This window comes from Trichomonas vaginalis, chromosome VI (genome assembly GCF_026262505.1).
Source record: "Trichomonas vaginalis G3 chromosome VI, whole genome shotgun sequence".
Taxonomy (NCBI): domain Eukaryota; phylum Parabasalia; order Trichomonadida; family Trichomonadidae; genus Trichomonas; species Trichomonas vaginalis.
Window position 1 is genome coordinate 5483755 of NC_067208.1, and position 25442 is coordinate 5509196.

General features: G+C 30.8%; 11 protein-coding genes across 11 annotated transcripts, besides 2 other annotated features; 5 read left to right on the top strand and 6 right to left on the bottom strand.

The window, feature by feature from the left end:
• Positions 1-2603: part of a mobile genetic element that runs on past the window's edge.
• A 934-nt stretch (positions 2604-3537) lies between these two features.
• TVAGG3_0810590 (inositol phosphate biosynthetic process) lies at positions 3538-4607 on the top strand (the record flags this gene model as incomplete). Its single annotated transcript, XM_051247706.1, has 1 exon — positions 3553-4374. The coding sequence occupies one exon, from the start codon at positions 3553-3555 to the stop codon at positions 4372-4374; it is 822 nt and encodes a 273-aa protein (XP_051083181.1).
• A 904-nt stretch (positions 4608-5511) lies between these two features.
• TVAGG3_0810600 (uncharacterized protein) lies at positions 5512-5859 on the bottom strand (the record flags this gene model as incomplete). The annotated part of the gene is made up of 1 exon (XM_001299397.2): positions 5512-5859. One exon carries the CDS (start codon positions 5857-5859, stop codon positions 5512-5514), a length of 348 nt encoding a protein of 115 aa, XP_001299398.1.
• Positions 5860-6048: 189 nt separating this feature from the next.
• On the bottom strand, positions 6049-6474 carry TVAGG3_0810610 (uncharacterized protein; the record flags this gene model as incomplete). Its single annotated transcript, XM_001299398.2, has 1 exon — positions 6049-6474. One exon carries the CDS (start codon positions 6472-6474, stop codon positions 6049-6051), a length of 426 nt encoding a protein of 141 aa, XP_001299399.1.
• Positions 6475-6833: 359 nt separating this feature from the next.
• On the top strand, positions 6834-7094 carry TVAGG3_0810620 (uncharacterized protein; the record flags this gene model as incomplete). The annotated part of the gene is made up of 1 exon (XM_051247707.1): positions 6834-7094. One exon carries the CDS (start codon positions 6834-6836, stop codon positions 7092-7094), a length of 261 nt encoding a protein of 86 aa, XP_051083182.1.
• A 227-nt stretch (positions 7095-7321) lies between these two features.
• Positions 7322-8971, top strand: TVAGG3_0810630 (uncharacterized protein; the record flags this gene model as incomplete). Its single annotated transcript, XM_001583390.2, has 1 exon — positions 7322-8971. One exon carries the CDS (start codon positions 7322-7324, stop codon positions 8969-8971), a length of 1650 nt encoding a protein of 549 aa, XP_001583440.2.
• A 3196-nt stretch (positions 8972-12167) lies between these two features.
• Positions 12168-13206: a mobile genetic element.
• A 523-nt stretch (positions 13207-13729) lies between these two features.
• TVAGG3_0810650 (D-aminoacylase, C-terminal region-containing protein) lies at positions 13730-14404 on the bottom strand (the record flags this gene model as incomplete). The annotated part of the gene is made up of 1 exon (XM_001583391.1): positions 13730-14404. One exon carries the CDS (start codon positions 14402-14404, stop codon positions 13730-13732), a length of 675 nt encoding a protein of 224 aa, XP_001583441.1.
• Positions 14405-14476: 72 nt separating this feature from the next.
• On the bottom strand, positions 14477-15376 carry TVAGG3_0810660 (amidohydrolase family; the record flags this gene model as incomplete). The annotated part of the gene is made up of 1 exon (XM_001583392.2): positions 14477-15316. The coding sequence occupies one exon, from the start codon at positions 15314-15316 to the stop codon at positions 14477-14479; it is 840 nt and encodes a 279-aa protein (XP_001583442.1).
• Positions 15377-15549: 173 nt separating this feature from the next.
• TVAGG3_0810670 (uncharacterized protein) lies at positions 15550-20797 on the top strand (the record flags this gene model as incomplete). The annotated part of the gene is made up of 1 exon (XM_001583393.1): positions 15585-20666. The coding sequence occupies one exon, from the start codon at positions 15585-15587 to the stop codon at positions 20664-20666; it is 5082 nt and encodes a 1693-aa protein (XP_001583443.1).
• Positions 20798-21063: 266 nt separating this feature from the next.
• On the bottom strand, positions 21064-21660 carry TVAGG3_0810680 (proteasome regulatory particle assembly; the record flags this gene model as incomplete). The annotated part of the gene is made up of 1 exon (XM_001583394.1): positions 21064-21660. The coding sequence occupies one exon, from the start codon at positions 21658-21660 to the stop codon at positions 21064-21066; it is 597 nt and encodes a 198-aa protein (XP_001583444.1).
• A 2438-nt stretch (positions 21661-24098) lies between these two features.
• TVAGG3_0810690 (uncharacterized protein) lies at positions 24099-24314 on the bottom strand (the record flags this gene model as incomplete). Its single annotated transcript, XM_001583395.1, has 1 exon — positions 24099-24314. One exon carries the CDS (start codon positions 24312-24314, stop codon positions 24099-24101), a length of 216 nt encoding a protein of 71 aa, XP_001583445.1.
• Positions 24315-24383: 69 nt separating this feature from the next.
• TVAGG3_0810700 (uncharacterized protein) lies at positions 24384-24923 on the top strand (the record flags this gene model as incomplete). Its single annotated transcript, XM_051247708.1, has 1 exon — positions 24384-24923. A coding segment is annotated over one exon (540 nt), but the record flags the coding sequence as incomplete, so codon positions are not given.
• Positions 24924-25442: the final 519 nt, after the last annotated feature.

The window sequence follows — 25442 nt, forward strand, 5'->3', positions numbered from 1 at the left end:
TTGGTTTAAAATCTTTACTTACATAATGAGCTGAAAGAAGTATTCGAACAACATCCATGGAGGTCATTTAAAAATTCAATGAAGCTGCAAAGAGTGTGGGATTTACTAACAGAGCTGAAGTGAAAAGTTCTTTGACAAAAAATTGTACATCAAACAAAATAAACCCTTACGACTACTTTTACCAATTTACTCCAACACTCCTGACGCATACCAATTTGACACTCTCATTCAAAGCAGAAAAGGAGGACATAAACCATTCTCATCTTCATAAATGTTAACACTCGTAAAGCATATTCATATTCCAATGAAAATAAAGGAACTCGTGAAGTGGTAAGAGTTTTACAAAAGTTTGTAGCAGAACATAACCAAGTACTTTAACATCAGACCAAGACAGTGCATACCTCAGCAATGAAATCACAGAATTTCTCATTAAGCATAATAACTCACTACACTACTGAAGACATAACCATAACATACTCGGCATCATAACCGCTTCATAAGGACTCTCAAGAGATTTAAATTCAAGAGCGAGACTTTACCGAAGAACAATGAAACATTTCATCGAAGTTTACAATTCCTCAACACATTCTACAACAGGACATACACAAATTCAATGACACAAACACAAGAAAAAGTATATACAAAAAGAAACGAAGTCAAACACAAAATATCAGAAATTCAACACAATTTACCCTCATTCCTGTTACAAAAGTTCGTGTAGTTCTTGACGACAAACCATTGACAAAGAAACGTTTAAGGTTAAGTCGAAATTATTATATCGTAGACTCTACACAAGGTAATGGATATCTTATAAAAGCTGCTGACGACTCATAGCATTTTACCCTCGACATAAATTAGTCGAAAGTAGTAATGGCAAACTTGCTGAAACCATTGACGAAGCAAAGCGAGGAGTGGTTATTGAAATACTTGGCTACAACACAAACGTATGACACTTATAAAGTAAGATATGAAGGAGCGTTGAAGATGTTATACCATCTAAGAACTTGAGAGAGTCGAAACAACTCATCTGGGACCATTAGAGCGGGAGTACTGGAAGACAAAAAAATAAGCGCAGAAGAATAAGAAAAATCTTTCTAAACTTTTTTCAAGATGTAAATCAGACAAAAATAATGTTTAGGTGAAGAGGTGAGATTTCACACCGTTTTTCACCTTCTTTTTCACCTCTTGAATTTTCATGAATTTTCCCGAAATAAAAAATAATGTTAGTGTTTATTTTATTTATTTTTTTATTTGTATGTAAAGACAGTAAGTCAAGTCGAAGCAAAAACATTCACTAACAATCTAATGGCGAAACATCACAAAAGGCACTTATAACGGTATTGAAGTCTTACGTAGAGACCAGAGGTAGTACATTAATGCAACAAAGATGGCAAGAGAAGCAGGAAAGTTAAACCATTTAAACAGATTCTCAATGTGCTAAAATGCAGAAATTCTTGAGTTTTGTTGAAAGAATACGGTCGAGCCAAAGTGGCTCAACTCAAAACAAGCATTTATGAGTTACTAAGGGCGTTATTGAATGAATTCAAAGGTATTACAGTACATTGACCTCGTTCATTTTGTGCTGAATGTTGCTCTGTAAGTAGCATTTTTATGTCAAGATTATTATGGACTCCATAGACAAGAAAGTTCATAGAAGATTAGATTAGAAGAACTCGAAGATACAGTGGAGAATGCTAAACCTTTGTTCGAAGAAGAAGTTGGAAAAATGTGCGGAAAACAATTTAGAACATGAACGTGAGAAATGTTATGGTTATAGAGATTCTCCATACGAACTAGACCAATGGGACAAAGAAGATTTTAAAGAAGAGAATTTAGAGAATATGAATCGCTAATAGTCATTTATGAAGCTGATGCGCAGAAAAGAAGTTAAAAGTTTGGGGTCGTTTTGTACAAAAATATTGTGAGTAAATGAACATTTATTTTTATGTAATTCACCAAAAATATATTATAGGGTGAGAGGTGAGATGTCACCTGTTTTCTCACCTGTTTTCTCACTCTCTGAATTTTCATGAATTTTCACAAAAGACAAAAATAATGTTAGTTTTATTTTTTATTTATTTTTTTATTTGTATAAAAGATAATGATATTCAACAATCGGTACAACAACAATTCAACTACAGCACCAAACTCGTTTATCATGAATCTACGTCAATGTTGATAGAGATGAAAACTTTATTCCTTCTTCATATACTTTTGAAACGAAATCCAGAATGATAAAGCAAGAACTTTAAAAGTAATTTAGACTGTAGTGCGAAAGATGAAACAAATTGACAGTTTATCTTTATGACATGCAGGACATTATTACCATTTGCCTTAAACTAACCTGAAGTTCAGCAGCAAAAACTAACTATCCTGAATCGACCGAAATTGAAGTCAAAGCAACTCTCGTCTAGTAGAAATAAAGAAGTCATTCTAGTAAAGTAAATATGAATTCCTTGGTTTTCATTTCATCTGCAAACCATAAAGTAATGGACAAAGTCTGCGAACATTGGTATATAAAACATTTCTGACATTATATTAAATCTAGAGGGAGCTTAGACTTACGTAACTTTGTTTCATTAGTTGCAAAATGTGTTTGGGAATCTCCTTCACCTTCTGAATCCTAACTGGCTCGATGTGAATTATTTTCTGATTTAATCAGCTTTGAATAAAAAATTATCCAACTTCTAAAATTTTACGGAGAGAGGGTCAAAGTTGCTATTTGTCACTTTTCCACAAGAATATAATGGGGAAAAAGTTATCATATAGTTGATCTCATTCACTGAGGTGAGAGATGCATGTAGTGTAATGGGATAAACAGTGGGCTTGCTGTTCTAAGTCCTAGGTTCGAGACACATTGGCTTCATTTTTCTCTTTTTTATTGACGTAAACTATTCAATTTTTGTGTTATCCATTCAAATTTCAGAATTTTTTTTGCAGATTTCACGCTACATTCGAAGTTACCTTTTGTAACAACCACCACCGCCTACGAAAGACGAAAGTGTGTCACAATTTCACCCGGAAATCCGACGGTTGTTTAAGAGTAAGCACATTTGGCACCTACTCAAATTTTACGGGCATTCAATTTGACGAAGTAACACCTTTTCATATATGCTTTACAAATATTAAGTCCAAATTTGGACGTTAATTTTGATTGATTATAAATTGAAAGCGTGATCATAAAATCAGTAACGATTAATTGCTATTCTTATAATACTGCTGATGGATGACATTTCTGATTTTACTTTTGAGAGAATACCATTCAAATGTGTATAAATTTTCAATCATTCAAAGAATTATCGCAGAGAACTAGTTTGCATACACACTAATTTCCTTTAAAAAATTGAAACTTATTTTTATATTTTATGAAGATTTTGGGGCGGTTTAATAGAAACAAAAAGTTTATTCGTTCACGTTTATTTTAATCATATTTGTATTTCTTTTAATGTCATTATAAACTTTCTTGATGCTTCAAATGAATTTGATTTTGACTGAAACGATTAAATTTTGATTATAAAAATTTTTTTTTCATTGTTCAAAAAAAATTAGACCATGACATCTCGTATGACTTTGCACATAGACCATAGCCAAGGGCAATTACTTCGCTCTAAAATCTTTGGTCATGATGGTGTTATTATCCCATTCAGGGAAGGATACATTGCGAAGAAATGCAAATTAATTCGTGAGTTGAAATTTTATAAAACATATGTAGGCAGTTTGCATAATATCTTAGAGCCCGAACTCATCCCTTCTGTTGAAGGCATTGTTGACGACAACAACGTTCACTTATCTAGTTCAGATGACGAAGTTGATCTTGAAGTCAAGCGCGACATTGAAATCAATCACAAATCAGAACCATACCTTATGATGCATGACATTGCAGATGGTTATTCACGCCCAGCTGTTCTAGACGTGAAACTTGGAACTAGAACTTGGGCGTTAGGTGCCTCTAAAATAAAGCGTGAGCGTATGAAGAAGAAATGCTCATGCCCTACATCATCGGAGCTTTGTGTACGTGTCCGTGCCGCTATGTGGTACTCTCGTACACCAGATAAGTGGCCTGTTGAAGAGAACATCAACTGTGTTAAACGCGAATGGGGTAATTCATGCTCTAAGTCGGAGTTTCTCGACTTCTTGAAAGATTTCTTCCACTACCCAAACCAAATTCCTATTTTTGTTGAAAAACTCAATAAGTTGAAGACATCTATGGCTAAAATGCGCGAACAGTTTGGTGCTCGCATGTACTCTAGCTCGATTGTCTTCGCGTATGATGAAGATGATCCATCCAAATTTGATTGTCGTTTACTTGACTTTGCGAAGACTTATTTAGACATCGACAAAGCGGCTAAAGAGTCAAATGAAAGTGTTGATTGAGTGTGAAGACTCTGTTCTTCCAGCATTGAACAGTATAACTAGTATGATCGAATCTCTTGTTTAATTTTTTTATTTATATTTATATATAAAGTGTTTGTTATCATGTAATGAGGCGATATTCATATACATATATATTCATATATTTATATCTATACTATCGCCTAACTACATTTTCTTTTTTTTTCATTTTTCATTTTAACAATAAAGAGAGTTTATAAAGAATCATCATTTTACCTTTTATTTTTAATTACTTTCTTTCTTGCTAAGTTATTAATTAAATTAATATTTTTTTTAATATCTGAACTTATTGAGCTGGATATCATGCATTTAACTAATGTTATGAAAACAGCTAGTAGAATATGACATTATATATCTCTTATAGCAAAAAAAGTGACTTTGCGAGGTAAGAAAGAACATAATTCTCACCATATCTGTGTGAAGGAGTAAGAAAGAACAGAATTCTCTATCCGTTTCATTTCATTAATTCTCTTTTGTTTATTTTAGTAAAAAAAGTTTTTCATTGGGTTCAAAAAGAATACTCATTTTTGACTACTTTATGCACAAATTGAATGCAAAATAATCGTCTCGCTTCTGCATTGGGTATGAAACTATCGAGAGTGTAATTGAAAGACTTAAATTGATTTTCATGGTTTATGTCTGCTTAACGAACACTCATACAAAAATTTGCAATACATCATAAACAATAATACATGGTTTTACTCATAACTTCATTAACTTGATTTTCTATCATTTTAATTATTATCTATATCTTAGTTTAGGCTTTCTAAGTTTGAAACATACCCCAACCATATAGAGAGTACTTTCGAGACATTCATTTAGAAACAAGAGTTACATTTATTCAACAAAATATATAAAGAATGTGTAAGATCGATAAAAAGCGTATGGAAATTAAAAATCACTGTTTGAGTACTTTCTGAGACTCTGTTTGTCAGAAATATATACATTTGAATACTTTCTGACACCTTTTTCAAAGTTTTTGACATTGTGAGGTTTTTGTGTCAAAAAGTAATCAATTTTCCTCTCAAATGATGATTTATTAAAAAGATCACTTTTTTATCAACTTTTTTTTGTCAAGCGAGTAAAAATAGATTTTTTTTCAAATTATTTTGTTTCAAATTATTGTGTTGGCGAAGGATAGCGGCTGAATTGATCGAAACATGATTTTCCTTGTTCGTAATCACCAAATTTTATTGAAAGACGTTTGTTTGCTTGGAAGAAACAAGATTGTGCTTCTTGATATTGAATAACATAATTTTCAGTGTAAATAGGAGAAGTTGAGAAAGAAACTGCACCAGAAACATCAAGAATGTCACAGTAACAATTATAAACTGCAACATTTCCGTTAGAGTTAGAAATTGAGAAATAAACGTGATTATCAAAGAAAGTTGACTCAAATATTTCTACAGTAGAATGATCAACACTTAAGAGTGCATCGTATGTCGTAATTTCGTTTGAAATAAACATAATTCTGTTGATTTGAAGAGGTTTATGAATATTTATTTCTAAACCTTTAAACATTGATGTAATTATATATCGTATTTGTTAATATCTTTAATGATGATGCAGATCTAATTGCTGGTCCAATTCCGCAATAAACATTATTTTGTGAAAAATTACAGCCTTCGAAGTATTGATCACCGAAATTCGTGTAAACTACATACGATACATCTGGTGTTGGATAATATGTTCCGAAAAAGTTATTAAGATTGTAAAATGAACCTTTTTTTCGTTAACATTTGTTGATAAATATAAGCAATTGCAGCTACTTCGAGCGGTACAGTTCAAACAACAGACTTCTCGTAGTACTGCGAATTTCCTTGTGTTAATATAAATTGCTCCGGCTTGGCCATTCGAATTTGAGTCTGCACGGCATGAGGAATAACGACTATTTTCGATAATGATTTGTACGTTTCCTACTATATTTAAAGCTCCTCCGATATCTGATGTTAATTTTTGAAAATTACCGTTTCTAATGAATACTGAACCACTGACTGGGTTCAAATAATGCCTTTCATTCGATTCTATAGTAAGACATGTCTCTGGCGCTGAGGATGCAGTAGTAAGGAAAAGAGAAATCATAAATTTATTTGCAAAAAATAGTTTATAGCTCGAGTGCATAATAATGTTCTAACTAATGATTTTAGTAAAAGTTTTTCATTTGATCTTGACTTATTTGGGCTTTTCGATATAAATTTCAAATCGAATATCTTTTTTATGCAATGGGATCACCAAATAACGAAGTTGCTCATTGAAGCAAAGTAATGCAAGCAAGAATTGATGTTATTTTCTCCTTTTTTGAATGAAATATAATGTTTTGAAGAATTAAATTATGCTATTTTATATCCATTTGTTGGGGCTAATATAATTAAATACTTATTTTTGCATTAATCTAGTAAAATTAACTGTACGTTTAAAAAAATAAACTATTCAAATCCTGGATGAGTTTGCTTGACTCGTCATGGTTCACAGACAGACCAATTCATCCAGATAAGCAGCCCAAAAAGATTCCTATGACGGAATGGGAATACCAAGAAAAACACGGCCTTGATAGCCAAAAGGATATTGATAGTGATTTTTCTGATCCATCAACTTTCTCATTTTCAAGTGATCAATCGATGGACTCGGATGGGCCAGCACCACCAAAGAAGGAAAGACCGCCATTAAATACTTCAGACCCAGAAAAATTGGAGAAGCACTAAAAACAGATTTAGATTTTATATCAACATCGCATAATTTAAGCACACAACGTAGAGAAGCTGCAGATAGAGAGATACAAGATACAATATCATCAGCAAAATATACATATTTTAACGATTTAGAAGCTGAAGCGCAATTTAGCGATCTGTCCTTTTCAGATGACTTCGAATCATCTTCAAAATCTAAAACAAATAAATACGGAATATCAGATGCACTCGAATCCGAACTTATGACCTGTGGAGTACAAAAAGTTGGAAAAGGAGATTCGTCATGCATCGTAAGAAAATCACAGTCAGCTAAAATCGATTCATCTAGCAAAAATTACGACTTTGATAATTCATCTTCGAAAATCTCAAAAATTTCGACACTGAAAACAACAGATAAATCAACAAAGACAGATAAAAATACAGATACTATATCAACAATGGCCGATATTTCATCATTCCATGATACAATGACATCAGATTTCAAATTAGAATCAACACAAGGAAAAACAAAAACAGATACAGATAAAATTAGCCCTAATAAAAGGAAATCGGTTACTATTACAGATACTCTTCAATCAACCTTAGAAAAAGCAAAAAGTAATAAAGATACAAAAGAATTTACTGATTTTAGTAGTGACACCGATCTTCTTGCCACAAATCGAACATCTACATTAGGTACAACTGATCTCCAAACGAATACTCAAACAATGGGTGATTCTCTCATGAAAAGCAACACAATTACAAAGAAAACAACAATTTCATGCAAAACAGACACATCAACAATTAAACCTGATCCAAATGCAAGTAGTTTATATGGAAGAATTAATAGTAGTCTTGAAATTTCGGATCAAAACAACAAACTTGCGAAAGAAAAATATAAGAAACAACTCGAAGAAGAAAACAGTCCATACAAGAAGATGAAAAAAGAACCAATTCCAGATCAAATCCCAGAATTCATGAAAGATGAAAGAAGAGAACTTATTGAGCGTCGAAAAGAAGAATCACTTCAACGACAAAAAGAAAGTTTGAGACGAAGTGAAGATATTTCGAAACAATTAGAAGAATCAGTCAGAAAACACGAGATGACAGATGAAAGACGTAAAGCATTAGAATACAAACCAAAGCCATTAGAAGACAAATCACCACGATTCCCTAAAGAAGACAGAACATCATTAAAGTCAAAGCGATTGGAAGAAGAAGAGAAAAAGCGAGCATCTAAACAAAGTTCTAAGAAGAAATATGAATTAATACCAGATGAATCTGATTTAATCAAAGAAAGAAAACTCAAGAAGTTAATAGGAGAACAAAAATTAGAAGAAATCGGTGAAAAAGTCCCTCCTCCACCTCCAAAAGAGAAGCATCGTAAAAGAGTTGTTATTGACGAAGATGATGTTGATCCAAGGAGGTTAAATATGAGTGAAAAAGATAAGAAGGCGTTCTATGATCCAGCAACAACAAAAGCAGCACAATTACGTAATCAAATGATCAGACAAAAGATTGTTCAACAAGCAGAAGCAGACAGAGCTAAACGAGAAGAAGAAGATGAACGACTTAGGAAGGAAATCAAAGTTGCTGCAAGGATCGAACCAGATTTGCGGAAATTACGAGAACAAAGTCAAGTTAAAACGAAAGATATTAAAGAACGTAGGAAAGAAGAAGAGGAAAAAAGTAAACAAGTTTCTAAGGAAACTCGAAAAATGCTTAAACGAGTTGAAAAGAATCCTTCATTGTTTAACAGAGAAGGACAAGAACTAACAAGACAAGAAGCGCGTCATCGAGCGAAAGTCAGCAGTGTTGTTAAGACTCAAGAACAAATGCATTGGGATACAGTCCGAGCTCGAAGAGAAGCTAAAAATGAAGAACTGAGAAAGATGTGGAGCGGAAAAATGTAATATTTTTATGTGTTTATTAAATAAAAAGATATTTGTTTATTTATGTTAAGTATGAAATGTATACACATTCTCTATATTTTGAAGGTAACTTTTACCTCAACAAATAAAAATTATTTCTCTGAAAAATACAGAGAGAAATTTAAATGCGGAACTTTGATATTTTTCCCCACACATTAGTATTTTCACTCTTTGCATATGAACTCTATATTGCATTCTGGCTTAAGAGTGCACTAGGAGGATTACGGCTTTTTAATCCTCCTTTTTTTCTAAAAATTCTTCTACTTTTTAGTACTTTCGAGCTCTAAAAAGTAGAGCTTAAATGCGTCTGCAATTAGAGCGCATTCATATCATATACCTCATTCTCCTTGAAATAAAACATAATTCAATATTTTTATTAATTCTTTTTAATTTTCCTGAGAAGTACCTTAATATGTTATACCAATCTAATGTAAATTCATATTTAACATCAAATTAGGCTTGAGAGTTTCATCAAATTAATTTTATTTTTTTTACTAAAGCAATACAAAGAGAAGTAATGAAATGATATGAATAATGATAAACAATTTCATATTTTGTGATAATATTCTTCTTTATAGCTAAATCTAAAATAGGAAACTCTGCTTCACACAGATATGATGAAAAGTGAGAAAGATTATGAATAGAATATATATTTTGAACATTATTTGTTCTAACTGATCCATATGTTTTACCTATTATTCTGTCACAGAAAGAATCTTTAACTGTAATTGAACCAGAATATTGATGATAAAATTCTACTCCTGGTCCTGTGTTTCCAAGAAATGAACAGTTTTCAATAAGAACAGTTGATCCATCTGCCCAGAATGTTACATATTCAGATTTTTTGTGTTCATTATTCAAAACATTACAAAAATTAAAATTATAGTTACCCCAATCTAATGATAAAATTCTATAATTTGATGTTGTGTTACAAAATGATGAATATGTTACGTTACTTAGACTTGTTGGTTCATATAGAAATATTCCTGAGTCATAGTTTGCTTCACAGAAACTAGTGTTGATTGATTTAACTCCAATATTTCCATAACAAAGATGATTTGTTCTAGATTTTTCTAAATTTCCGCATAAATAAAAAGAACTTTCATAAAGATAATTTTTATTATTTGATTTAGAATCTAAGGAAACATATGAATGATGTCCCCAGGAGTTTGTTTTTGATTTGTAGCCACATGTTCGGTATTGGACAATGGAACTATTACAAATAAAGTAGATAGAGCCACCATTTGTATTACTGCTGCAGTTAGTAAATGAACAATACGAGTTAAGAAACTTATTGTTTGTATTCGTAAAATAAATGGCACTATTAGTTGTAATGGTGATGAATATACAGTTATATAAGAAGCATTCATTATTCGTTGATGTAATTGGAACATTTGTACCTTGAATTGGTTTTGAATTAAGTGATGTATTGTAAAAGTGCTCCTAAACATCATCAGGTGATTGATCAAAGTGTAAATTATTCATAGTTGATGTGTGTTTTGATACTGTTATCTGAAAATCGTGATTGAATTTCATTGTTTTCATCAAAAAAATGAATCGGCATTATTTGACATTTCAATGATGTAAATGTCAAATAATGCCGATTCATTTGAATCTTATATTCAAGTTATGAAATTGCGATTCTTTTAGCTGTCATCAGCATTTTAACAGCTAGTGCATGGAAACAATGATGTAAATCATTCTAATCTTATATAAAAACATCGATTTTGCTGATTAAATTTTTGGATTTCGTAATAAAATGATCAATATTGTAAATAATTAAAGCTATTGTACTTACACATGATTTGTATATTATAAAATGTATGAAATATCGACTTAATTCGCTTGAAAATTTGAAATAGGGAGAATCTTTATATAAAACGCCTAATATCTAACAATTATTACATTAAATGAATACTTAAATTTGAGTAATCGATGATTTATATGAATTCTCTGGTCTGAATAAAGAATATCGAAAATTAGTTTGATTTTGGGGTTGTTTTGATAGTATTGTCAAATGTAATGATGTAAAAACATGAATTTATTAGTAAATACATGCTCGTGTTTGAGTAAAAATAGATATTTGTTGTTGTGAAATAAGTATTTGATTTCTTGTAAATCTTGAATGAAAACAATAAGTTCGTATCAATGGGAAAATCGAATATGTAGCTATTTAATTTGTATCAAAAGAATTTTTTAATGAGAATTTAAATTTCGAAGAAATTTGTTATGTATCGTTGAGTTTTGTAATTAAAACTGATATGTTAATGATGTGATTTGCTTTTTTAAAACATTTATTAGTCTTGATGAAATAATTTTTCTTTTAGTTAAACATTTCTTCTGAGTTTGCTAATAAAGACGGAGTCCTTTGTGAATGTGACATAGGCGCCCGAGAACCGTATGCACAAAAACTCTTATTGGGTGTCTTGTCTTTAGATATTCTTTCAAAAATATGCCAAATTTGATTGATGATTTCTAAAAAAGTAATCTAATCATCTGATGCCATTAATTGTATTTAGAAAAAAAATTCGTTCTTTTAATTTTTTAAGAGTATCACAGCAGATGATTAACTTTCCTTGATTTACGATACAACTAATTCACCAAATGCAGAAGTGCAATCGAATACAAACAATCGAATCTCCTAATTGATGAATCAAATAGTCCATTTTTCATTGAATTATTTAATCAAATCGTCTCTAATCATAGCAATCCTCCAAAATCAATCAGTAGTACACATGTTATCTTTGATCAATTCTTACGTTATAAAGAGAAGAGCACATTTATATGATCTCAAGTATATTTTTTTTTTTTTTTACAAATCTTGTCAATAAGACATTTGAAGTTGTTACCGATACAGTTACATAATTTTGAGATACAAATTCACCGCGCAATATTATTTTATTAAACTAAAACAGAGATAATTTTCTAAAAATTTAAATCATACATTGATCAGTACCTTGTAGAAGATACACATATTGATTTCAAATTCGTATGCATTGAAATGTTCGACGACATTTACACTGTTCGTTTTGAACCTATAATTATTCCATTTATAGTTGAAATGACAAAAATTTACCACATCAAGATAAGCGATGATACAATCGAATTGATCTCACATTTCAGCATGATACAAATATCAATAATATGTAAACTAAGAAAACATTATTGATATACTTAAGGGTGCACCCGTATGTACGTTTATTTGAGAGGAGGAGGATTACCCTCTCAATTTTGAGGGATTCGTTAGTTTATTTTCTCGATGAATATGCAATAAAATTTGATTTTTACCTTATCAATATACTTCATATAATATACACATGTTCATGTAAAAACTTTTTTCCAAAATCCTCAGGAATTAAGGGATTTTTGAATTTTAAGAATTTTTTTCGAATTTTTTCGAAAAAAAATATTTTCAGAACAGCCTTAACGGCTAAGATTTAGGAACAATGTTAAGTATCAAAAAGAAAGGAGGTCTGATATAGACAACATATATCGTTGAAGGTTGAAAAAATCTCTAATATTTGAGCCCAAAATTTCAAATTTTAATTTTTTGAAAAAAGAGGCCACCCGTATGTACGTTTATTTGAGAGGAGGAGGATTATATTTTTGAAAGGGTGAAACATTATGAATATGTTAATTATATAATAATATGTATTATTATAAAAAAGAAAAAATAAAGCACGTTAAAATTTTTCTTTCTTGATTTTTTACAAAATCTACTTAGAATTATGCAAAATATGACTAAATAATTATAAATTTCAAGTTAAATTTTAATTTTGATAAATAATTTAAATTTCAAAATATCAAGTTCAGTTCGACTATGTATGTAGTAATTCCTCAATAAAGTGCCAAAACCCTATTAAAATATATGAACATTTTCAACATTTTAATGTTTTTATTTAAAAATTTGATGGAATATGAGCTTCAAACAATTATTATGTAAATAAAAATAATTAAATATATGTATTTATTCGTATTACAACCGTAGTAAGTCGATTCTTCCTTTCTTCTACTGAGATTTGAATTTGATTTCGAATTGTAAAGAGATTCAAAGGGAAAATACTAGCGGATAAAAACTACCTCCATGAAAGGGTCATAATGGAGTCAAGTTGTATTTTTTGATATTTTTTGCTTTTCGAGCCTAAATAGGTAGCCAAGATAATGCCTAAAATAAGGTTCTAAATTCTGAAGTTTACATGATCCTCTCGTGTGCACCCTTAAAATACAATTATTTAATATGAAATATGAATATTTTTAGATCACTATCCTTATTTATGAATCAATTTCTTAATATTGCTCATAATTAAAGAAATATTTTTTGAAATTAATTGATTTAATAGCTTTATCTACGGTATCATAACTTTTCATATTAAGATAATTCTAATATTCTTGAATTTTTAGATTTTATTGACTTGTTCTCGATATAAATTTCAATTTTGCATGAAATATAGAGTAATCCATCAACAATTACTAAACATTACAAGATTATATGACATATTTCCCCTTATTTCCCATTTAGCAAAAACTATTAAAAATACGAAAGTTCAAAAACTGTATTTTCTATTGCAAAATGATTTTAAAGAACACATATAATTCAAATGTGAAAAGAGGTTGAAAGTTTCATATTTTTACATCATTTGAGAATTAATGTCGGTATATTGTTGTGGAGTTTTCTTCCTCTTGATCAAGATAAGGATTACCAATGCAATAACACCAATAACTAACAATCCAATGGCGATATCAAGTAAGATAATCGTCCAGTTTATCGATTTTTTTTTGGTTGACGTAATCAGTCTTTCTCAGTCCTTTTCCTGGAAGATTTCCTGTCATCTTGTAGTCATCAATGAGGAATTCACCACTATTCATAACGTATTTCATACCTGTACTTGGCCATGTCCATCCTGTTTCCTTTGTTGTATCATTGATTTCATCGAGTTTGAACATGTTCAAGTCAGCATAATTTCCAACGAAAACTTTTCCTCTGTCGTTGATTCCGAATCTATCAGCGATGAGTCCGGACATCTTGTTAACAGCTTTTTCGAGGCTGAGAACATCCAACTCCTTCACATACTTGCGGAGGAAAACAGAATGACTTGCCATGTTACGTGGATGCTGAACTGTTTTACCGTAACCTTCGTAATATACATCAGAATCAGATCCCATCATTACGTAGTCCTTTGGCATAATGTTCAGCATATCTTTTTCATTAATCGCGTAGAAGTTAGCGAGGGGAGTAATTCCACGTGCAATCAAATCAAGTGTCCATTCCAAAACTTCTCTTTCATCAGTCTTTCCACTGAGTTCTACCAAATTCTTTTCCATCATTTCGGAAGGAGCTCCTCTAGTTATGACGATTTTACTTGGTGATCCACTGGAAACCCAATAGTTGTCATAAAGAATATGCTCTCTATCCATAACTTCTCCAATAATTTTTTCTCTTAATTTTGTATCATTGATTCTCTTTGCTACATCATCAGGAGTACCTTCTCAAGCCCATGGAGGAAGAATAGCGGTCAAATCAGTGTTTGCCATTAAGTAAGGGTACTGATCAACAGTTACATCTTGTCCTTTGGCTCTTGCTTCATCAATCATTCTGATTGCCTTGTAGGATTTGTTCAAGTTCCTCTCTCCGCATGTTTTCATGTGGCGGATTTGTACTGGACAGCCTGATTGTCTGCCAATTTCGAGAGTTTCTTCAACTGCCTCGATAAAGTAGTCACTTTCGGATCGCATGTGGTTCATGAATATGCCACCATATTTGTTAACAACCTTGCAGAGCTCAGCCATCTCATGGACATCAGCATATCCAGATGGATAATACATTAAACCAGCAGTAAGGCCAAATGCACCGGCTTGCATGGCTTCCTCGACCATATCACGAGCCTTTTGCATCATAGTCTCGTTAAATGTAACATTGACGTTTCCAACGAGTAAATCTCTAACATTTGAATGTCCAAGCATTGGAATTGTATTTACAGCGAATTTAGTCTTATCCAAATAGTCATAATAGTGCTTAAATGTTGTTGGAGGATCCTTAAACCATTCAGTTACACGATCTAATAAAAGATAACTATAATGGTTTGAATTCTTGTCCATTCTTGTTGGTGCAGCAGATACACCACAGATACCTGTAACAATAGATGTGATACCTTGGTTAATTTGGAAAGTAAAGTTTGGTTCTAGGAAAGGAACTTCATCTAAGTGAGCATGAGCATCGAAGAAACCCGGAGTCAATACAAATCCAGTTCCATCGATTTCTTTTTTGCCTGTATGCCTTGTTTCTTTACCAATGTATTGAATCTTCTTTCCATTGATACCAACATACATTTCTTTTTGCGGCAATGATCCAGTGCCATCAATGAGAATCACGTTCTTGAAGAGTACATCAAATTTCTTTGATGAACTCAATAAAAACAAGAAAGAAAACTTTTTTTGTCACTTTCCAGATCACATTTGACAAAATTTTTATCGTTTTTGACAATAACCTAAAAATCCTAAGAGTTGAGACAATACAAATTTTTAAAATTTGCAAATATAACTAGACAGTCTTTAGGTTATTCTATATTATAAATAATTTTTTATTTTTATATTTTTGATGGATGTTTCAAAGACACAATTGGATGATTCTTTGAGCATTCAAGATTTTGATAACCTTGAATCAAACATCCATCAGATAATTGACAAGAAAGAAGCAATTGTTCAGGATTTTACCCCAATATTTCAATTTCTTCGAAAATTATACAAACAAACACCAGAAATAATCAACTTATTACCACATAGTGTGTACACAAAGTTCATTTTGACTACTATTCATGATATGAACAGATTATTTTATGTATGGAAAGATTTATCATTTGAAAACAAGTATATTTATGTTTCATTGCCATCGTATACCATAAATTTTCTCTTAAAACTTAAGCCAAATAGATTAGATGTTAATTTAATGCAATCTTTCTACAAATTATTAAAAAGTTTTAAAGTTAATAACGAAGAAGATTATGTCCTTAATTTCGACATGTTTTACACAATGGATTACGATGAACAAAAGTCAACAAACATTTTTATTCAAAAAGATAATAATTTTCATACTTTGACTTACGACATGATTCAACTGTTTTCAATGACAGGATTCTTTACTAAGCTAATTATTGATAGTTTTTCCATTGAAAATTCATTTGTTCTTCGAAAAATTCTTCGATTTACACTTCGCTATTTAGAACCAAGCTATCAGACATGGCTGTTCCATAAGATATTACGAAAATATGATTATTTACCTCCTAAAAGTCTCGAAAATATCCATATGTTAGGAATATTATTATTTTTCGAATTTGATACAGACAGATACCACAGGATAGAAGATCTTTACATAAGAACATGTTTCATCCTTCTTGACAGATATACAGCTGAAGTTGAGAAAGAATTTCTTTTTTTATTAGATCGAAAGAACAATGACATACATATGGCGTTTTACATCTCAAGTTTATACGACGAACTATGTAAATTCATAAAAACAGAGGAAGAATATAACTTAATTAACAGAATTTACGATATTTGTCAAATTCACATTAATTTTCACAAACAGAAGTTCCATTATGACATACATCCACTATGTGTTGATAGCACCATTGGTTTTTATAACATTAATCCTGAAACTTTAACAGATAATAGATTTTTCAACAAAAATTTCGCTTCTCACATACTTGCAGCCATGAGTAACTTCCCAGATAAGAAGTTCTCAACAGATATACTTATACAAATCATCAAAGACGTCGATTTCATTAATTTAGAAACATTATTTTCTTATTTTTCAAAAAACAAAGATCAGGCCAAAGAAGTACTCAAATGGCTGTTCGATTCTGACGACCACTTCACTTATATTCAACATATTTTCGCAATTTTGGATTTATTTCAGGATAAATCTTCTTATGAGACACAGGTTTTACTCCATTCATTGGTATTCAATCCAAACCATGCTCTGACATTAAACATCCTTCAGAAATATTTGTGGCTCCCTTTGAAAGATGTTTTGGAATATTATCTCAAAATTCCTTTGAAAAATGCCATATTTTACCACAATTTACGCATGAGAAAGATCTGGGTGGACGTAAATGATAATTCTAATGACTGTATACGCTATATCCAGCAATGTTACTATACTGCTCCGACTCCTCAAATTATTAAAAGATGCGCTATACTGGGATTGGATGAATGCATACAGGATGCGATCCAGAAATCACAAAGTATCAAATTCTTGTTCGAAATTGCTCAAACTAACTACAAAAATTTGATTTCTTTCATATCTTTTCTAAATTTCGCAGCTGTTCCAAGCGAAAACTACTTAGAAGATATCACAAAGTATCCTTATGCGTTAATAGTAACTCATTATGCTCCTAAATTCCAGTTTGAGTTCAAAATTGAAATTTTAGAAACAATGTCGCTGCCAGAAGTCCTTTATTACATAGATTGTGCATGCGAATTAGCTCCTTCGTTTGTTAAGACTATAGATTTCCCAGATTGTCAAGATTTTCCCGAACAAATTTGGTATCCAATTCTTTTTAACTACAGAATCGTTCGAGGAGAACCATTTGATGATATAATCCAAAGACAGATCCAGTTGGAACCTCTTTCACCAGTACAAGACCTTAAAAAAGTCAAAAATCAAATTCCTCATAAAATAATCTTGAAAGCGATGCAAAGCCAGAGCGAAATCATAAGAGAAAATGTCATAGACATAGCAAAGGAGATATTAACAGATGCAGAAAAGGTTTCTTTGATAGAATACGCCACATTTGAAAATATTGTTGATATTACAGATATTTCTAAGTCATGTGAAAGCTTTGATGAAGCAGCAACTAAGAAAATCAAGGAAATTATTAATGATAAAAATAATATAATCAAAATAAGGTTATTTGCTTCACTTTCTAAAGAAGCCAAGGTCAATGTTGCCTTGGATGTTATCAATTCCCATTCCATGTCATTTGATATCATCCAAAACTGCATAATCGCGTTAAATGGAGATCTTCAAAAATTAAGACAGACTCCACAGCCGTTAAACTACGATCCAAGGTCTAAAAGAATTGTTTCGGACCTCAGGATATACGCGGAAGATCCAAATGCCGGAAAAACTGCTTTCTTCGAGATAGATTCCTGCGAAAAAATTTCCACGTGGCTCAGCGAGAAACTTAACACCGATAATTCATTGAGAGTATTGTTTAGAGAACGACCATCCCGCATTGAAATTTCTTTAGGGAAAATTAAAAAACTGGAACCGACAATTCCTTTCAATTCCATATACAAATACGATAAGATCTCCATAGAAAAGTATTTTCTTATGTATTTCGTAGGAATTGAAAACGGAATTTACGTATTAAACTCAGGAAAGCCTGTTTACGCATATTACGGACTTACTTGTGAGTTTGTTGTGGCCACTGGATCTCCTCCTCCATGTTGGTCGTTCATTAACAACGAGTGTTTCTTTGAAATTTCACTTTTGTTGTTAAATCATGGTTACTCTGAGCCATTACTCACATTGTACCATAATCCTGACTTTGCAAAATACGCCTTTGATAACCATATTGATATTATCCTTGGCCATGACGTTTTGAGTTTATATACTTTGGCAATTATCACAATGGCGTCATTATATAAGCCTTACAAAGAGCTTCCACCAAGGATCATCTCATATATCATTGATTCGAACAATTTTTACCTTCCTGCCCAATTATTTTTAGTTTTGCATCCAAATGTGGCCGAAATCACTTCATTTTGGCTTTCTTTCTCAGAGACAAATATATCTAAGCACATACAGTTCTTGGATTCCTTAATTTGGGCAATTTGCGATCAAGAAATTTTACCTTTAATTGCTTATCAAATTAAGAGGGAAAGAACATTCAGAATTGTCCTTTTGGCCGTTAACAATTGTTTGCAGAACATTTATCCTGTTACAGAAGAAGATTTACCTTATTTTGACAAGATTCCACGAGATCTTGCGATAATTCACATGCAACATACGGAAGATCCAGAAATAATCAAGAAAGTTGCACAAATGTATGATGATCCAGATGATTTCTTGCTGAAAGTCAGTCAAAATATGGATAATTTGTTCAAATTACTCATATCTGAGAAAGAAGAAGATCATTTAGAAGCGAAAAGGTTGGGATCATTATGTTATCAAGACACATTGACACAAACATTGATAAATGCTGCAAATCTTTCAACAAAAACAAATAAAATTTTAATAAGATGCGCGGAAATCGTAATGATGCATCCAAACAAGATCCAAAGCGAAGAATTGTCATCAATATTCTATTTGGAAGCATCGAAACAGGCAACTTTCACTGAAGATTTTATTTTATTAAATGAAGCGAGCCAAGCATGCGGAGAACCAGCTTTAAATGCTGTTTTAGATGTTACAGCAGCTGTTATTGATAAAACTATATGGATTCCTGCACACGAAGTCGCATTTTCTTCTTTGATTTTAAATCCGAAGATAAGAAAGACAATGAATCCACAACAATTCATAAAATATTGTACGTCGATGAATACCTTCGCCCCAGAACATTCTATCGAGAGATGCGCTGAAATTTTGTTGAAATCGAACTCCCCGGTCAATCCGATCAAACCGACCTCCATGGCCCAATGGACTGATTTTATTACGTTCACTCCAAGAATTCTGCCTTATATTATCCACCAAACAAATTCTTATTATCAGCACTTGGTCAAAACGAGCCAATGGCCACTATTATTATGGCTACCATTATCAGGATTGAATCTATACCTTACGAGAATGAAAAAACCATTAACTTTGGAGTATTACGCAGAATTTATTGATAGTATGATTAAACGCGTTGGCTCTGACATGGACCATTACACAGTAACCGGGAAACAAGCATTCGAAGAGTTTGTGATCGATCCTTGTAAGAAATCCGGATTAGAATTGTCGAAATACGCCATTAGAGAGAATAACGACAATTGTTGTTACGAACTTATTTATTATTCCCACTTGGCTCGTTTCATTCCCGAACTTTTGCAGATTTTGTTCAATGAATTGTCAGAAAATCGATATCATTCATTATTACAACGCGGAAACCTTGTTTTGAAGTACTACACGCAATTAGTAATCACAGTCACTGAAGAAATGATCATGCAAATGGAGCAAATGGACAAAAAACGACTTTTATTAATTTTCAAAATGTTTGGAGACAGATTCAACGATATTACATTGCACAGAGAGTTCAACATGGAAGTATGTGACATATTATCACCATTTATTTTCAAATTGCTCAATAATGAAGTGTCATATTCAGCATTAGTCGAATCTTCCATAAATTTCATCGCTTACACTGACTTTTTACTTCAGTTCAAGGCTGATCAGATCAACCAGATACATTTCGACGTGTTAAAACGTATAATTGGACCTGATTTCAAGAGTTATTCACAAATTTCGATAAGAAGACTTGTTCCATTGATTGTTCCAGGCAGACACATATATAAACAGATAGAACTACTTCAGAAATTTGTGGATTGTGTTCCACAAATTTTAATTAAAGATACTTTGATTGATATTTCAAATTCTAAGCTAATGACTGACAGAGAAACCATTGAAAAGTATCCTAGAATGCATGACGAATTGGAAACATTCATGAGCCAGCAATCAGTTATTGATTTATTGATATAATAATATTATTTTGTTTTGTTTTTTAATAAATAGATATTTATGTACGAAATAAACATTTTTATCACTAACACAATTGTTTTCAATAAACAATTCCTAAAATTCCTAAATAATTTTTTGAATTCTAAAAAAACAAACGGCATCAATCTAATGAACGTTATAATTTTGCAAATAAAATCACATTTAATGGTATTGCATTTAATTTTCATATATTTTTGAACACATGAGCAAAATACATTTGTGTTAAGAGCAGAACAGCTTTAATGTTGCCAGATGTTTCAATGACATTTCGAAAATCAGATAAAACTGAACATTCAGGATATTGTTTTCATCTTTTTAATTAATATTTGCACCATGTGAAATAAAAACTTCAGCTATTTCTTTACTATTGAGTGAGGCTTTATGGATGGTGTTTTTTTATATTTATCATTTTCTTTTTATTTAAACGATCTGAAATAATAAGTTTGACTATTTCTTTGCAATTAAAAAATTCTGCAATGCTAAAAGCAGTTTCACCATACATAGTTTTTTCATTCACATTTGCACCATGTGAAATAAGAAATTCGGCTATTTCTTTACTTTTATGAGATGCTGCAAAATGAAGAGCTGTATATCCATAATTATCTTTTTCATTGATATTTGCACCATGTGAAATAAGAAATTCGGCTGTTTCTTTACTATTATATATTGTTGCAAAATGAAGAGCAGTTTTTCTATTTTCATCTTTTATATTGATATTTGCACCATAAGAAAGGAAATATTCGCAAAGGGATGGAATATTGAACTTCACGGAATGAATAAAGCATTTGTTAATATCATTTGTTTGATCGAAATAAACTAAAAATGATTCAAGATTATTATAATTTATGCAACAATTTAAATCGATCTCTAAATTGTATTCATTCATCAAAAATGTAACAAAATCAATGTTATGCGAAATAATTGCATATTCCATGCATTTTTTATTTGGTTTTTGATATTTCAAACATTCACTCATGATATCTGGGTTTCCTCCTAAAAATGATAATTGTAGACATGTTTCAGTAATTTTGAGTTAAATTTTGTTGTAAAAAACTTGAAACAATCAACAGCTCCATGGTAACAGCATAATTCAAGTAATGAATACTCTTCATCTTCACATGGATATAATATGCTTTTAAGTTTTTGATCTTTATCAAATCCTTCTCTTTCTGTGCATGATATGAACATTTTGATATGCTCTGTAAATTGAATTTTCTTTATGAATATCAAAATTTTCAAATTTAATTTCTTTGAAATAATCATATTTGTTTAATTTAATTTTATACTATTTATAAAATAGGTAACTAAAAGCAAGCGGAATAATAATTGCTTCTTTTACATGATAATTATCATATACGAGTTTGGCAAGATATAAATATGACTTTGTATAGCGATTGTTAAACGGAATAATATTTAATATGTCTCTTATAATATTTCTCGGAAAATGTTTCTTTGAATCAATCAATTCTGCTTTGATCATTTTGTAAATCTTGTTTAATTCTTCTTCATTTTCCGTTTTTAGCCGACACATTGAATTATATGAATCGATGTAATATTTGCAGATAGTTCTCAATTCACTGTATTTATTTGGATGAATGTCTTGATCAAACATAAGAAATTTTTTCCAGAAAAAAAAATTCCAACATAAAAATTTCAAAGTCGTATGATTGCGTTTTACCATATTAAATATACTTTAAATTCTTAAGAATTTGTTGGGATATAGATATATTGTAATAATAAGACATTATTTCAGTTTGATACCTGATGCATGCAAATTTTCAAAAGGAATTAATTGTACATGCAATATAAATTCAATCTCAATACTATTTATGGCATATGTATTGTATTAAATAAAAAAAATTAAAATTTCGAATTTTTAGGATTAGTAGTAGGATAGGATGGGTTGTGTGACTTTTTTTGTTACATCTATATATAGACGATGCATTAAAATATATTTATTTATAAACACATTAAAAAATTAACATTAATTTTAAAATAATTTATTTTTTATCTTTTATAAAAGAAGCTATATATAGATGATGTCAGATATTCCGCGATTAATTAAACATTGTTTAAATCCTGAATGGGTTAAACTTCAATTTAAAAAGGAAGACTGTGAATTATTAAATGAATATGAAAGCCAAAATAAGCTAATGAGGTATAAATATAATGATAAAGAATATTTAATTTCATGGAATCAATGGAGTCATAATCAAAGACCTCATAAACGAGAAGAAGAAATTGAAAATAATGAAATGGAAATCATTGATGACATTAAAGAGGATGGAATTCCTAAATTTTGTAGAAAAACCTTTAGAACTAAGTTAGGAGCATATAAACGTAGAGTATTAAATCCTGAATACATAAAACATTTATTTAAAAAGGAAGACTGTGAATTATTAAACGCTAATGAATATGAAAATGCTAAATCAAAATTGAAATATAAATATATTGGAAGTGATGAAAGATGCAAAGATAAAGATAAAGTTTATACAGTTTCATATAATAACTGGCACACGTTAGGGATAAGAAAACATTTAGGAGATTATGGTAAAAGTTCTGAATTCTTTAAATCTAGTATATACGAGAGAGTAAAAGAAATTAGAAATAATTATTTTCATGAGTAAAAGATTCACTACCATAATGAAATAAAAAATAAAAAAATAAACTTTAAAAATTCATGTCTCAGAATCAACATTGAACTTTAAAAAATTAATGATTATTTGAATTTATGATATCAATTATTTGATTTATTCTTTCTTCAATCTCTTCTATTCTTTTTGTTAAATCATCTATTTTCATTAATGAGGTGATTCTTGATTGAGGAATAGATTTCAAACTAACCACTCCTTTTATTTTTGAAATTTTGAATCCATCAACTTTAAACATTTTATTCAATTTACATGTTGTCAATTCTTCAAATAATTTTTTATTATTAGCATAATAGTCATTAAATTCTTCAACAGATGAAAAAATTTTTATTTCAGTAATTGGTTTAACAACGTTTATTTTTTGTTGAACATTTTCACTTTCATTTATTTCTTCCTCCCCTGTTTCATTTATTTTTAAAATTGGTTTCATTTATCATTAAATAAAAATTAGAATATAAGTGATGAAATATATTTTTTTAATTAATATTAAATCAGAAATGGCGGCAGGATTCTTTATAAAATTATGGGATGGAATTAAGAAAGCTGCGGGTTGGGTTCATAAAAAGATTATTAAACCCATTGCAAACTTTTTGGCACCAGTAGCGAAAACGGCAGGAACTATCATAGGTGGAGTATTAGGTACTAAAGCAGGTAATCCGGCGATGGGAGCACAAGCAGGTAACGCAGTTGGTGGAATTGCTGAAGGAATACTTAATAAAATAGGAGGTAGATAGTGGAAAAATAAATTATTTTAAAATTATTTTTATCTTAGTATCGGTTGAAGTCTTTGATAAACTTTTTCTCCTTTATTTAATATTTCTCTTATTGGGGCAGCTTTTGGTGTTATTGATTCAGCAACGTCACTAATTGCTTCTTTATTCTTAAATATCCAATTTGCTCCCTTCTTCAATGTTTCCCAAACTTTATGCGCTCCTCTTTTTACTTTATCCCACAGTTTCTTAAATATACCTGCAGCCATAGTTGATTATTTCATTAAAATTAAAAATTCATTTTCATCTTTTAATTTTGATTTTTTATTTATTAATAAATGACGACTAACTATTTAGTGCCAAACACCAAACCGATTAATGGAAATGTGTTTCATTCATTCGAAAAGATAAATGAAATATTCGCAAAGAATGACGGTAGAAGATATTATAGAGAACTTGAAAGTTCATGCTATGACTCTGATGCTCCATATTTTGATGATAAACAAACTCATTTAAGAATTACAAATCCGGCTCATGATGTGAACCAATTAGGTGACACATATATTAAACGCAAAGTTAAAGCAACTCTAGTTTCAAATAAAGCTTTCACATGTGATGCCGCTTTTAAATGCATGCGTTTATTCGTTGGTTACAAATCATCAAATCAAAGCTTTAAACAATTAGAAGTAGAAACCGAAAGAGGTGATGCCGGTTATCTTCAGATGGATTGCGCCCGTGAATCTTTCGCATTTGCAACATATAAACCAAAATCAGAAAGGAAAGTTAAAAAGTTTGTTCATTCGTTATATAATAATGTTCAAAAATATGATAACTCAGTATGTGGTAAATATATTGACCCTTCAGAAGTTTTCAAGAGAGCAAATGAAGAAGTTGATGTCACTTTTGATATGATTATTCCGGTAAATGATTTGTTAGCATTTCAGGCGTTCGATGATTATCCTAAATCATTTGGTGATATCATTCTTAAATATTATGTTTTCAGGGATACTTTAGTATTTTGTCAGGTTGACCCGTTAAGAGTTGCTGATTTACAAAATTACGTTTATGAAAAGATAACTGATGAAAATTATGAAAAGATTATGAATCATGTTTATAAATATGATCGCAAATTCCAACAAATCGGACTTCCTGCCAAATTAATTACAAGCTTAGCCGCTACATCTGCTGACGCAACAGTTGATGACGTTATTATTTCATGCACAAAGATGGAAGTTTTAGAGGATAAATGCATTACACCAGGATACGGTTTAATTGAAGAATCAGTTAAAGCAATACCACGTTTATTTAGTAAGGAAGATCCATTCATGATTCCAGCTCAACATATTGACGTTCGTTCACTAAATGGAGGTTGCATCACTCCTGAAGGTATTAGCTCA